Source organism: Mixophyes fleayi, chromosome 8 (genome assembly GCF_038048845.1).
Source record: "Mixophyes fleayi isolate aMixFle1 chromosome 8, aMixFle1.hap1, whole genome shotgun sequence".
Lineage (NCBI taxonomy): Eukaryota > Metazoa > Chordata > Amphibia > Anura > Limnodynastidae > Mixophyes > Mixophyes fleayi.
This window is the reverse complement of record NC_134409.1, coordinates 20609557-20625052: the sequence shown is the minus strand read 5'-3', so window position 1 is coordinate 20625052 and position 15496 is coordinate 20609557. Positions and strand designations below refer to the sequence as shown.

Sequence of the window (15496 nt, the reverse complement as noted above, 5' to 3'; positions counted from 1 at the left end):
GCAACGTCCTCCAGGGGTGATCCCAGGATTTTGGAAGCACTGGGCCACTCACAGCCCTGTTCCACTTCCCTAAAAACATCCCTTTAACGCTACATGCACCTCCTACTGCTGGTATGCGCAACATTGGAGGACCATAACTGAGTGGGATAAATTTCCCAACTGTCCCTGAATTGGTACAAGTCTTACACAGCACAACAGGACAGTCACCTCTAATAGTGAACTATCCTGCCACAATCAGACTGTGCTGCTCTACTACCTGTTCTGTTCAGCAGCAGGTTGTCATCGCTGCTGGTGTCTTAATCTCTGTTGTTTCTTGGCCGGATCCTGGAATGTGGGGGCCCGGTTTGGAAAATGTATAAGTATCATTCACCACCTGGAAAGCTGAGTAACAAGGAAACACTGTAGGCCTTCTTCCCCCTAACATTAAATCAATAGCACCCACATTTAATAAAAGACCCCATATTAATAACCCCCTGTTAGATAAATAGCCCCCAACATTACATTGTTAAAACAATAAATACATTTATTTCATAACATGATCAATTAAATGTCACCATGGTATTAAAAATGTACTATTTTTTTTTTTTTTTTTAAGTGTTGGTCTTGTTACATATACTGTAGCTTATTTTACCCCACAGTACCAAATCCTTCGCTGTAATTCCAAACCCCCCTTCCCTGTAATTCATCAGCCCCCACTATACCTCTTCATCAACTCTTATTAATCACCTACTTCATTATCTTATTTATTTACCCCCCCACCCCTGTTATTCGCCACACTCCCCTATTCCTCTTCGTCCCCCTCACTCCTGTTATTCATCATCTCCCTGCAGACCACCCTCCTTCACTATCTCCCTCACATCCACATTCTCATTTTGCCCCTCCCCCCACTCACCTGTTATTAATCCCCCTCTTACTGCCAACCTGAGATCTAAGAGCAACGCTGCAGAAACATTTTTTGTGAAAATGAAACCTTGCTACAGAACAGCCCATTTTGCAAACCTGCAATGTTCTGGTGATACAGTCTTTGCACCAGTCCCTATACTATGTAATAAAAAATAAATAAACAAATATTTTTTTTTAAAAAATGGGTTGTGTGCTTCCCTCCTAAATCCCCAACCAGCCCACTGTAACAGGGAGGGGGCAAACATAAAAAATAAATTGCTTGCCCTGAAGTGTCATAAAGATGAAAATGAAATTTGGTTGCTGCACTAAAGAGGTACAATGGTGCGCCTCTGTACTTCTTTGAGAATGCCTGCACTCCCTTGTGTTAAAGTAAAAATATTATATAAATGAATAATCAAAATAAAGACTTCTGCTATCCAGAAGCTCAGAGTTCCTCTTAAACCAAATGTCCTCCTTACTTTTCTAGAAATAACTAAAAATTTTTTTACCTACATCCAGTTCCAACTTTCCTGTGACAAATGTATATTACTGGGAAACTATTGCAGCCAATCAGATTCTAGCTATCATTTATCTTCAACATTCTAGAACACATGCTAGAAAATTGTAGCAAGAATTTGATTGGTTGCTGTGGTCTACGCCTCCACTTCTCTTTGATAAATCAGCTCCATAGTGTATGATATGAATTATATTCACCTCTATTTCCTATAAGTGTTTACTTGCTTCAAATGGTCTGGAATAATATTTAGTGCTTCGTTGTGAAATCAGACAACTGCTGCCGCAAGGTGGCTTTCCATTCCGGCTTGAGACACTGATGACTCAGAATGAATGTCTGCTGGTGGTCTGCTGTGTACACAACACATTACAGTTCAGGCTGCCCTGTTTTCCCCAGTACCCTCCTAATTGGCAGACCAATTAATCCGCTCATCTGTGAGCAGATAATGTATTACGCTAACTACCTTCCATTTGCTGAAGCCGTTCTCCGAGGTAACATAATCTTGGTGTTGTTTATCTCTTGCCCTGAAACACACTACAACGCCTCAGCAGTACCAAAGGTCAATTAGTGGACAAATTAAGCTATTATTAGCCTCTAACAAGGGTGACTGGCATCATTACCCTTCCTGTTTACCAGCAAACTGTTATTTTAATACAAGGACCAGCTAATAAATCAGGGAATCTGCTGCATTGCTCTGTCTGCTTTGTATAAATGATATTAAATAGGCGCCGGCAGCTGCCAAATTCTTAACCTTACCGTAATGAGGGGCTGTGATACGTAGCCGGCTGATTACACGATCTGCAAGATGTGGTTTGCATTGATTGGGTAGTGGAAATAGAACAGGTCTCGGGGCTCTTTTACTTAACATTTAGACACATTAGCACAGTGGGGAGTGTTATTTGTTCATGTATCTAAGCCAGAGGTATAAAGTCCATGGGATATATTTACTAAACTGTGAGTTTGAAAAAGTGGAGATGTTGCCTATAGCAACCAATCAGATTCTAGCTGTCACTTTGTAGAATGTACTAAATTAATGATAGCTAGAATCTGATTGGTTGTTATAGGCAACATCTCCACTTTTTCAAACCCGCAGTTTAGTAAATAAACCTCTATGTGTTGCTGTCCTCCTTTTGGCTACCACAACTGTTCTGTATCTTTTGTATACAGATATTTTTTGGGGTATTTACTGGTTATATTCATCTGGCTGAATGAGCAAATCATAAAGCATCCTTTACCTCCAGGCAGCGTAGGCCCACAAGTGCCGATTTGATCTCAAAACAGTGTTCAAGTACACAGTCCCTATGTTTTATGGAACCATATACAGATATGGGGCCTGATTCATTAAGGATCTTAAGAAACTTCTTATTTCAGTCTCCTGGACAAAACCATGTTACAATGCAAGGCGTGCATTGGTATTCTGTTTTGCACATAAGTTAAATACTGACTGTTTTTTCATGTAGCACACAAATACTTGATAGCTTATTTGTACACTGAAATTTAAAGTTGATATTTGTGTGCTACATGAAAAAACAGTCAGTATTTAACTTATGTGCAAAACAGAATACTAATTTGCACCCCTTGCATTGTAACATGGTTTTGTCCAGGAGACTGAAATAAGAAGTTTCTCAAGTTAAGATCCTTAATGAATCAGGACCATGGTCGGTAAAATGGCACCCAGTGGGAGTGAGAATAAATCTCATCTTGGATTAGTGGACCTTGATTGGTGAATAAGGGGTGCTTCTCTTACTGTTATATAAATAAATAATCTCAAACAAACCACTGGATCCACCGAGGTGCAAATAATGCACACCACATATAAATATATGCACGTACAACAATGTATGTAAAAGAAAATATATTAAACTGTTTGTAACTTGGCATAAAGGGCAGATCCAGTGTCCTATTTAATAACGGTGAAATGAACAGCAAATTGGTAGACATACAGGAAAAGGTTAAATTAATGGAGCGGGAGCAGGCCACGTGTGGGTCGGCATAGGAGTGACATAAAGTACATTGCACCTTCGAGTCGTACCTTGAAAGCCACAGTGATCATGTAAATCACATATAGATGGACCTGTGAGACATGTACCTGTCAATGTGGGGATCCAGGAAAATGGTGCAATCGCAAATCTATGGCTGAATCCGCTGCATAGTACAAGTCTTACTTTTTGGACGTTAACTCCGTTAACTATCACCGATTCCTAATGATGGGCAGGTTTTGATGTATTTTTCCTCGTAAATGTTTGTCCCTGATTACAACATGTTCCTTTTTGCGATTCAAACTGACCAACTGCACAGACAACGTATTTTGTTCTGTATGCAATTCTAGGTGTTTTTATTCTGCATGGTGTATACAGTAAGATTATTTGTATTATTATTATTCTTTTATTATTATTATTATTATTATTATTATTATAGTTTATAATACAGTGTAATTATGTTATGTTTAGGGTATGGTTTATGTATTTTTATCCATGGAGACCATGCCAGGGTTGATTTGGAGAGATGCACACACTCAGCTGCGCGGTGTCTCTAGAACTGATTGTATGCATGACGCAACTGAATGGGGTGTTCTCACCACCATGGTTTTTGCATAGTTTGTAGGGAGACAAATAAAACATAAAGAAGGAAAACTCATTAAACTTGCTGTTCTTGTGAACACAGCTAATTATCTATACTGATATGTTCAGGAAACTCACTCTTGTTTGGCACAATTTATTTTCAATGTGGACATTCAAAGTAGAACCAGCCACTTTGTGGTCTGAGCTTATGCACTGTATCAAATGTATAAGAACCAGTACATGGTGAATATTAATTAGCTAGACCTCATAAATATCAGCCAGGCAGAAAACCAGTGATGTCATGTCACTGTACCCATCAGATTAATAGGCTGCACATTGGTTATGCCCACACAATCCATGCCTTTTCTGCGGATAGATGGCAAGTCTACTTTAAGGTATTCTTCCATATAAGCCGGCATGTTAGACATCTCATTTACCAAACCTGTTTGGCAATCTTAATTTTGTTATGTTTTTGTTTATTTTTAAGGTGATGGTGCTTAACATTGTTTTGTTTTCTCACTTAGGTATCATCGATTTCCTCGTAAGTCAGCATCCCACTGCCAAATCTCTCAGGGACCACTTAATTTTCAAAATTGCACCCATGCTGAATCCCGATGGAGTGTATCTGGGAAACTACAGGTAGGAGGGAAATGAGTAGATTTATCAAACCTTATAAAAAGGAGAACTGGAGGTGTTGCCCGTAGCAACCAATCAGATTCTAGCTATCACTTGGCTAGTACACTCTAGGTAATGATAGCTAGAATTTGATTGGTTACTATGGACATCACTTTCACTTTTCCTTTTCATGTCCAAATTATGTCCAAAAGACAACAATCATGTATGATATATGTCACCTAGAACGTAATTATCCAGGCATGCTACCTCTTGACGGATACTCAGGGCACACCATTTATTCATAACTAAATGTTATTTATATACCATCATATTTTGTGAGTTAAATATTTCCCCAAAATCTACGTCGTCTGTGTGTAAATGTATATATGCACCATTATTTGTTAAGTATATATATGGTGTGATTTAAAATTGCAGTGTCTTTATGATGTATGTAAGCACTTTCCCTGTACACACTTGCACTGGCTATATTTGTGCTGCAAGGTAAAAGTATCATGGTGCAAGTTTCCGATGGGTTTGAAAGTGGAGACGTTGCCTATAGCAACCAATCAGATTCTAGCTGTCATTTTGCAGAATGCACTAAATAAATGATAACTAGAATCTGATTGGTTCCTATAGGAAATATCTCCACTTTCAAACCCGTGGGAAACTCGCAGCTTGATACAATTACCTCTTTGATTATTATATGGTATAATTTTTTGGATGTACTATGAGAGTTGTTACAGGACTAAATTATTGCAGACTCTTTCCAGTGCTTGAGTCATTTTGAACCCACCACTCTGAGACATAGGTGCGTGATCACAATCAGGAACAAGGGTTAAACTGTTACACATTAAAGGTAGTTTACAACCTATACAATATGCAGGAGTGGAGAGCATTTAATTCTGCACATCATCAAGACCAGGTCCACGTAAAAATGCTCTGTGAATGTTTATATTACATTGCTAGAAGGCACCTAACAATGTTCTTTCCTGTATATGGTATGCTTTCTCCATATATTATTATTATTATTATTATTATTTATTTATTTATGGGCTGTTGTATGTGCCTGAAAACAAAGTCCACCGAAAACATACCCTCTCCATCCCTTGTATCTCATTAACATATCTCATTTCACAAAACTAAATTTAGTTTTTGCTTTTACATGTGAAATGAGTAACAAAAGTGTGCCTAGCTCACAATCATCACCATTTATTTATATAGCGCCACTATTCCGCAGCGATGTACAGAGAACTCACTCACATCAGTCCCTGCCCCATTGGAGCTTACAGTCTAAATTCCCTAACACACACACACACACACACACACACACAGAGAGAGAGAGAGAGACTAGGGTCAATTTGAGGCAGAAGTGCTAAGCACTGAGCCACCGTGCTGCCCCGATCCCAGCTCCTCCCACAGAACATTCAAAATGATGCAACCCCGCAGATGATATCATTTTGCTGTGCAAACTCAATGCACGTTGCTTAAAATCAAATACATTTGCATAAAAATAGGTGCAGGATATGACAAAACATTATGTGCAATGCATGCTTCCAGTACACTATTTGTAAATATCCATTACGCTGACCAAGCTGGCCAATAAATGTCCCGTATGTAGCTCACTGTACCTTATAGAACTTTTATACAGTTACGTTTGATCAGATTGTGATTCGTGCAGGGTAATCACTTAACTCAAAAGTGTAGGGACCTATGCATGCATTGCAAACCAGTTGTTCAGTGTCCTGCCTCAACAACCAGATCGGCACCTATTATCACTTATATGGTTATTCAAAATGTGTGGGTACAGCTTTAGAAATATGGGCAAAAATCATTCCGTAGCCTATAAAACTCAGCTTGATGAAGTAGCATATTAAAAATAGTACCCTCTATCCCATATGTCTGTATGCTTTCCTGGGACAGGGGAGCATACACACATTCTTTAAATAGTTTTCTTCCATCGTCTTGCTGAGTGTAAGGCAATAATGTTATGCAAAGGTAGCTGGTAGAGTCACAGAGGTACTTTCACACACACACACCAGCACACTCCAGCACACACAGCTGTCACCAATGAGAGATTGGAATAAAATGAGTTTTACTTAACTTCGGTTCAGATATGTGGCGGGCCTGCCTCAGTCACTTGTCATAGTCTCTGATTTGACTTCAGAGGAAGCAAGGGACAAGATGATGGTCCAAGTGAAATCTGGACCAGGATGTGGCTGAATGGGGGCCTGGCCTTTAACTACTCACAATATTGCAGGGCCTGCACCAATGAGATTTAATTGCACAGTATAAAATACATATGATATTTACATGTATTATGGATTTTTCTTTAAAACATAAATAAGAATGTATATTTGTTAATACAAAATAATTTTTAAAATAACAATAATCAACATTAAGATATCACAATATGGAGTTCATGGTGGCAGATCATGCTGTCCATCTGAAACTTTGCATCCAAGGCAAATCCCTTGTCTGTTCTTTCCTAAAACTGGTCCTGGTCATAATGAGGATCTCAAGTTGAATATATCTAAAAGAAAAAAGGTGTCTGCATTTGTAGCAAATAGTACTGTAACAAAAACAATCAACAAATTGTAAAATTGTTTAATAATTATAGTTAATCTTTAAAGAATAACTTGTACAAGTACCCAATTTACGCTAATCTTTTAATATAAAATGTACATATCTTGTAATTAAGAGGAACGTTACACTATTAATCCCAAACTGAAACGTGGAATCTGATGCTAAACTGAAGTTGTAAAAGGTTAATCTCTTGGACTTCTACTAACCTGTGGCACAGAAGGGGTTAATATTAAATCCCCAAGAACATTTAATAAGTTTGGATTTAACTTAAGTGCTTAGCACAGAATAGCTTCTAAAGCCAAATCAGCTATGGATTATTCATTTCTTGCCTGAAATGTAACAAATGACTTTTCCGTTTCCGACCAAGAAATCTCATGGTCATTGCTTGAATTCATTTAGCATGAAGAAAGCAAAGCATTTATCACGGAGAAAATTCCCAAAGTCACCAAACAGACAAAGTTTGAGTCTAATGCTTCTAAAAAAACTTCCTGGGCGGATAGCAACGGAATTCTGAGCAGTCAATGAGCTGGGAACAGCAGATGTGTCTATTGTCAGCCACTGTACAGAGATGGAGCTTACTTGGTCAAGTTAAATCACCTCTCAGAACAGTGGTGTGGACGAGACCCCCTGAGACCCCTAACCCAAAAGGTGCTAATGGCACAACCATACCCAAGCACATTCTCCCCCTCCCCTACTTGAAAAGACATGATCCCTTGCACAGACCCACACTTTGCACATCCCTTCTTGTAAAGATACCCTGCTATTTCATAAAGTACCCCAAATGTACTGATCGCCTCCCCCCTGCAGCATAGAGAACTGCTGCTGCAAATACCCACTTACCTTTTCCCAGGTGATGTTCTTCAAACCTATTAGGAGTTCTAAGAGTCTGACCACAGAGACAGAGAGCTATAAGCCACAATGAATTCTATTTACGAGCGCTCCTCCTCTGTTAATGTCTACGAATGTTGCCTATTGGCTAGAGGGTGATCCCCACCTTCTTATATTCAAAATATAAAAAGTCACTATCCCCTGGCACTTGGTTCACTGTATAATATGTGTAGTTACCGAAGTGTAAACTTAAAATGTATTAATTGTGGGTTAAAATTAACCCCTTAATTGGATTTGCATTGATCAATTTTACCAAACTGCACCAGAGGGCAGTGGCTTTTTGACAGCGCTATAAGTGTGCACCATGTAACGCCCCCTTTTCACCATCTTTCGTCATGATATTTCACCCAAGGCTGTGACAACTGTGATGCAATATACAATTTCTATAAACTCTATAGCAGCAACATTAGGTGGTTGACCGTACATGCAGAAAAAACATTTACCGAAAATGACACCTTCATTGTACAATCTCATTGCCAGCTCAATTGTCAGACACCGGATTACAGTGAACTTTGTTTCATTGCAGCTTTTCATTTTCATTCTGCCCCGTCCTCCACCTGAAATGTATTTTATTTATTTATTCATTTCTCCAACGTGTCTGCACTCTGGCCCCCAGCCCCTTCTGCCCACCCCTGATCACAAAGCCTCTCATGATATGATATAGGCAGGGCCATCTTAACAACATTATGGGCCTCCGGGCAAAGGAGTGCACCGGAGCCCCTAGATATAGATATAGATATATAGATGTATACAGATACAGATATAGATATATAGAGATAGAGATAGAGATAGATGTACTTGCTCAGTGACCCTTGAGGGTTTTTTTTGCAGTTTTTTTTCTTTTGCAGGATTATTTATTCTCATTAAGAGCTGTGCCTATGGGGCCCCCTTCTCTGTGTGGCCCCCAGGCAGCTGCCCATTGTGCCCAATGGAAAAGATGGCCCTGGATATAGGCATAGTATTAAATGGCTTGTCTAACAATCCAATATCGATATAGGTTTAAAGACCACATTTAAGTGTTATCTTTAATGACACTACTCTCAGATGTGAGAGTTACAGATGACGAAAGTTTAATATAACAGGCAAAAGCAAAAAAAACAGGCAGGAAGTTATATCTTCGTATTAAATCATTATCCTATTTGGATAACATCACAGCATTTGTTCTTTATAAGTGTCATAATTATACTGAATGCATTTTCAGGAAGATTATAATAAATGTTTAGATTACATTTCAAGCTCAGCCTTCGAGAGTCACGAACCCAATGAAAGAGACTGGTTCTTGTCTCGCAATTAATGCCTCCAAATTCATCTTTCTTTTCTCATTTCCCTCTATGCAGCATCTAGGGGTATGTAATAAGGAGTATAATTTTCTTATACATTACTGGGAAAAGCACAGTGCAGAGGATTAGGCAGACAAGGTTGGTTGTAGCTTTGAAAATCCTGCATGATTTGCTCAAGGTTACTAGTGAAGGTCACCAGGGAATGTCACCAGCAGCACAATCCCCTTGTTCATCACTAATCTACACATATGCCATTTCAAGCCAACTGAAACATACCTGGAACAAGTCTCTGCCATACTGATGAGTAGATCTATCATTTATTACTGGGGCTGTTAACGTGACATCTTTATCAAAACCCAGGTAGTGTCAGGTAGGTGATGTCATGGTATAATGCAGGGAATAATGCATATTGAGCGCTATTGGAATATGTAAGTCAACTTATCATAGGTCTTGCCACATTCAAATGCGGTCTTTGAGATATAGCTGGATTCCAATATCACAATGTTATGAGTTCCCCTTAATCTAGCTGCACAGTGTTGTATTCAGTTTGCTTTGGGCTGCAGTAACTTCCAGTTAAGCCCCCTGATGTATTTAGAGTTCTTACCGCTGTACACAAGTGACTACGACGTTCTATTGCACAATTATAAATATTTCAAGAGCAAGTGTGTGCCAATTAAGCGAAAAAACTTCTTCTAGATCACAGCCGCATATTATCTTTCTCAAGTCTCGTTTAATATCTCAGGTCAAGAAATTAACAGACACCTACACATTGTGCAAATGTGGCATTTATAAGAATCAAACAATGCCTTGGTGTCTCAGTCTTGCTGGTCATTTAATGCAATGGCGGGTAAAGACAGATCAGTGCCTCATGCTTCCTTCAAAAAGTCTCACCTGAGGTCTCCTGAATCAGTTGTATGTTTTCATATGACACGAAAGAGCCAGCATGGTGCAATCAGTCTGTTATGGTGTCTCTTAATGACAAGTACCAACAGTAAATTATGCATTAACTTGTAGTATAAGTTGTGTAATAATTTCTCTGGGTACCAATAAATATCCCTTCTCTTTAATGTACGGCCCTTTTTTGAATGTCCATGGGTCCCATTTGTAGACTTTAAAGAGCAATCAGTGTACGGCCACAGGCACTACCACTGGTACCAGGACATAGTCCCTTATGATTGGCCAGTGCTAAATGAAATCTGGCGTTATTGTAATTACTCCCCCTCTGGGCTCACAATGATGTGCCATACAATACAGGTCAAAGGGTTCCCTCACAAGGTAACCAAGAACAAGGGTGCTTCGAAGGGGGCAGTGAAATTCGGTCAATCAGCGAAGGCGCAGTATGCATTAGTCACCGACTGCAAGAGCTCTCCCGGCTAACTCTGCCTTCTCTGTAACCGGGAAAAAGAAATGGTTAACGTAGCAAAACACATGAGGGGAGGGTGGGAGGGGTTTTCTGCGATGGAAGAGAGATCCAGCATCCTTTGCGGGAGAAAATATGGACACACAGCCCAACCACTCCCCCAGGATTCTATTGGCTGAAGAGTTACAACAACTTAACCCTTAATAGGTAAAGGCTTGACTTATTATTAGCATAGGTGAGAACAGCTGAATCAGAGATCCTGGTGGTGTTTTGCGTTTACTAAAAAGAGGCAGAAATTAGCACCATAAAAGCGAAGCACTCCCGCTGTTGGCGACTGAGAATAGAATGTGAATTATCCATTACCTATCACGACAAGCCTCAAACCTCACTGATTGTTGCTAATAACTTTAGTAATCTGAATCCATGCTTCCATTCAGCAACTGTAATACGCTGCTGAAAACTCTGAGTCAAAACTTCACACCTGTGGTTATTAGGATGTAGGCTATATCCCTCACATCCTTCACAAGTAATAGGAACATCCTATTGGTAGCTGTGTTACCCATGTTATAGTGTCAAACCTTTATTGTGTTCACATTACAGGCAGGGCACATTCAGTCATCTCAGGCTTGCAAAGTACTTGTACTCACGTATCTTGAGTAACCCCCTTACTTTATGCTATAGGCTCCTATGTTCCCATATAGAAAGGGGACTGTTATTTTGATTTAGCATTGAGGCTTTGCCTGGAATGTTACAGTAGGCTGTCGAATATTACAATCTCCGCACTTGATTTAAAGTACTACTTGTGAAAGGTATTGTATAAAGATCTCAAGGGTCATTAACTGGCTGGATTTAGAATATAGCTGCGAGAGGACGGCTGCTTAAGGCAAAATGGCCACTCACCTGTATTCAAGCAGAGAAGTACTTAAAACCCAACCTGCCAATTCCCCTTGAGGACTGGATTTGAGAACTGCCGCTGTTCTGCAACAGGAAAAGAGTTTTCAATCATGGCAGCCAAACGTACTTGTTACAAAGTGTTACTAAAATGCAGAGTGATAATAATGGGCAGAGTTTCAGAAACAGAATCAACACAGGTGTGAGTCATTCTCGGGTAAAGAGGGCAAAAGGAAATTACGCAGTAAAGAGGGATAGTGGACATTTTTAGCAAACGGCTGCTCAGTTTTAAAATAAATTTAAAAAAAATAAAGAAAATCAAACACTGATATTTAAGTCTCCTTCGTGTGACTCATGGAACAATCCTGTGTCCAGCAAGGTTTTGATTAAATATAGACAGATTAGCCACATTGAAGAGGGGTGCTTAAAGGATTACCTCATTTCCTTATGTGCTTCATACACAGACCTTACTTTTGCTGCTTATTACAGGAACAAATTAGGCAGTGAATGTTAAGCGGTTGAAGATTTTTTTTTTTGCTCTATTTGAACCCAAAGACAATTGACGCTTTAGTCACGTTTGTTTTAAGGGTTGTTTAGATGTGTGGTTTATAGTACGTTTTTCCTGTAGACGGGTGAGGTACGCAGGGTCATCTTTTCCATTGGGCACGATGGGCAGGTGCCCAGGGGCCCCACGGACAAGGGGGCCCCATAGGCAGGGCTCTTAATTAGAATAAATAATCCTGAAAAAACATCTATCTATCTCTATCTCTATATATCTATATCTGTATCTCTATACATCTATATATATATATATATATATATATATATATATATATTTATATATATATGTAGGGGCCCCGGTGCACAGCTTTGCCCGGGGGACCATAATGTTGTTAAGATGGCCCTGGAGGTACTCACTGTGTGGTGAATGTATGTAAACTATACCAGGATCATAAGCATATCTATCATATTAGTAGTGGGTTCAACTGCTACAGGGCCTGCAAATCCTTAAGTGTTAATGTGTTTTGTTTGACCCTTGGTGTTATGTAGGAGCCCTTCCAAAACGTTGCCTACAAATGTCAGAAGCTACTGGTAGTTCATGCAGGGCCTGAGTCATTAAGGTAAAAAAGGAGTATCTTTGCACCTGGGCAAAACCACGTTGCATTGGAGGGGGGGATAAATATAAAATGTGGGGACAGATTTATAGTTTGGGTAGGGCATGTCCTAGATCAGCTTTAAATTTCAGTTTAAAAATAAAGCTGTCAAGTATTTGTGTGCTACATAAAAAAACAGCCAGTATTTTCCTTACATGCAAAATAATAAACTCATTTGCACCCCTTGTATTGTAACATAGTTTGTACAGGAGCAAATATACTCCTTTGCTTTGCTCGCTTTAAGGACTTAGACCAGCAGTTCATTGCCACTTGCTCACCGAAGAATGGAGCAAATCCAAAATAATACATATTATCTATAAACTGTGTAATATTTATTGTTGCAATGAAGATCCTCTCTCCAGAGGGAGGGGTGTCCTATGCAATTCTCTGCATTTATACAACTCTAGTTGCCGCTTTATCTGCATAAATCACAAGCTGATGGTTTCAAAACAACTGACATTGAGTGGATAACACAGTGGTGACGACCAGATCTATATTGCTTGATATCCCTCCATCTCAAGACAGAAGATTCTTCACCTGTAGGTAATGTTAGATACATGCTGCTAGATAGTGTATCTAACCAACCAAACAAGTTAGAGAAGGTCCTGTATTTGCAAAAGCAACCAATTGGGATCTATTAACCCTAATTTATGAAAAAGTCCACAAAAGTGTTAATATCCTTTAATGCAACAAGAGTTAGGATGCAAATTTAATGTATATTTTAATATATATTTCTATCTATATATCTATGTATATTAAATAAACAATCAAAACTATTTTTAATTGCCGCAGACACCACTGTTTGTTGTTTTCGCTTGCAAAGGCATAAAAGTGTAACGTATAAATGAAAGGTTTAAATGTCCTTTTATCCTATTTTACTGCTGGTAATTTGATAGCTATTATTGTTTTTCCTGCTCACTGTTGTGGGGTTGTACAGCCATTGTGTAAAGAGAAAAGAGCTGACAGTAAGAACATACACTTCTCTAGTCACCTATATCTTAAGATAGACGCTGTCCTTGAGTGTTTTCTTGTACAATACACATGATCCATGGCTGTAAGAATAGGAGATCTTGTATTGAGTAACTGTTTCTTCTATGAAGCTGCCCCGTACACATACAATGGGATATTTGACTCCTACATTTCTCCCACTCGGAGACTAAAGAAATTCTTCCTCACTGCAAACAATATGAGTAAAGTGACCTCTATGGGTCAAAAGGGTTATTACATGTTACTCTGATTACATTGTTTTGTGATGAGATTAAAAATGTGGCATTTTATATTCATGTTGCTGTATCTTTAACAAAACCATCATGAAATGTATTGTTGCCAAAAGTTTATGAAAGTTTTAGGAGGAAAAATGTTAAAGTGCAGCCATCACCCTCACCTCACGGAAGCAGCCATTTTATGGACTGAAAGATGATTCATAAGAATGACATCAATCAATTCACTAGAGCAAGGACATCTTTGAGGCACTTTGTGAGGCGCGCAGTGGTGGCAGCCATTTTGTCGGCCGAAACAGTATTGGTGAGAATGCAACCTATCAATGCACGAGGAACCAACCAATGACATCACAAAGGCACAAAGTGTCTCAGGAATTTCACTGGCTGCTAAGAAATTAATATGATTTCTTAAAATATTGGTTCAATCTATAAGAATGCCTCAGAGATGCCATTTGAGTCTAGTAAAATGATGACAATTAAATAAATGTCACAAAATGGCTGCTTACACCAATTATTAGGTATTTGAGTGAATATACACTTAATTAATTAATATGATCCATGCACATTGAAGCCCCTCTATCCAACGCTCCCTCCTCCTCTATTATTACTGGGAAATCAAATGAATCTAAGGAGGGACTCCTGTGGAAATTAAACTTGGAGAAAACTAAGAAAAGTTGGAAGGAAAGTAGATGAAATGAGGTAAAGGGGCCTGATTCATTAAGGATCTCAAATGAAGAGGATACTCATTTCAGTCTCCTGGACAAAACCATGTTACAATGGAAGGGGTGCAAATAAGTGTTCTGTTTTACACATAAGTTAAATACTGACTGTTTTTTCATGTAACACAGAAATATTTGATAGCTTATTTGTACACTGAAATTTAAAGTTGATATTTGTGTGTTACATGAAAAAACAGTCAGTATTTAACTTATGTGTAAAACAGAACACTTATTTGCACCCCTTCCATTGTAACATGGTTTTGTCCAGGAGACTGAATTGAGAATCCTCTTCATTTAAGAACCTTAATGAATCAGGCCCGGAGTGAGCATAAAATGAATTGAAGAAGAGTTACATGAAAGAGATTGGCCCAACTACTGCCAGAGCAGCCCATAGAGCTGCAATGTGGCCCAGTGTTGAGGAGGGCTCAGTGGGGAGGGGTCCAGTGGTGAGATGGGTCCAGTGGTGAGATGGGTCCAGTGGTGAGGTGGGTCAAGTGGTGAGGGGGGTCCAGTGGTGAGGTGGATCCAGTGGTGAGGGGAATCTAGGGGTGAGGTGGATCCAGTGGTGAGGGGAGGTCCATTGATGAGGTGGTCCAGTGGTGAGGGGGGTCCAGTGGTGAGGTGGGTCAAGTGGTGAAGGGAGTCCAGTGGTGAGGTGGGTCCAGTTGTGAGAGGGGTCTAGGGGTTAGGGTGGTCCAGTGGTGAGGTGGGTCAAATGGTGAGGGGGGTCAAGTGATAAGGTGGGTCCAGTGGTGAGGTGGGTACAGTGGTGAGGTGGGTCCAGTGGTGAGGGGGGGGTCCAGTGGTGAGGTGGGTCCAGTGGTGAGGT

General features: G+C 39.6%; 1 protein-coding gene across 4 annotated transcripts in view; it reads left to right on the top strand.

Annotated features, from left to right (window-relative positions):
* The window catches only part of LOC142099006 (cytosolic carboxypeptidase 6-like), a 1251957-nt gene that overhangs the window by 1016671 nt on the left and 219790 nt on the right, over window positions 1–15496 (top strand). For all 4 annotated transcript variants that reach the window (XM_075182041.1, XM_075182040.1, XM_075182043.1 and 1 more), the window contains one exon: window positions 4482–4596. In XM_075182041.1, coding sequence (XP_075038142.1) covers window positions 4482–4596 — 115 coding nt within the window. The remainder of the gene's footprint in view (window positions 1–4481; window positions 4597–15496) is intronic.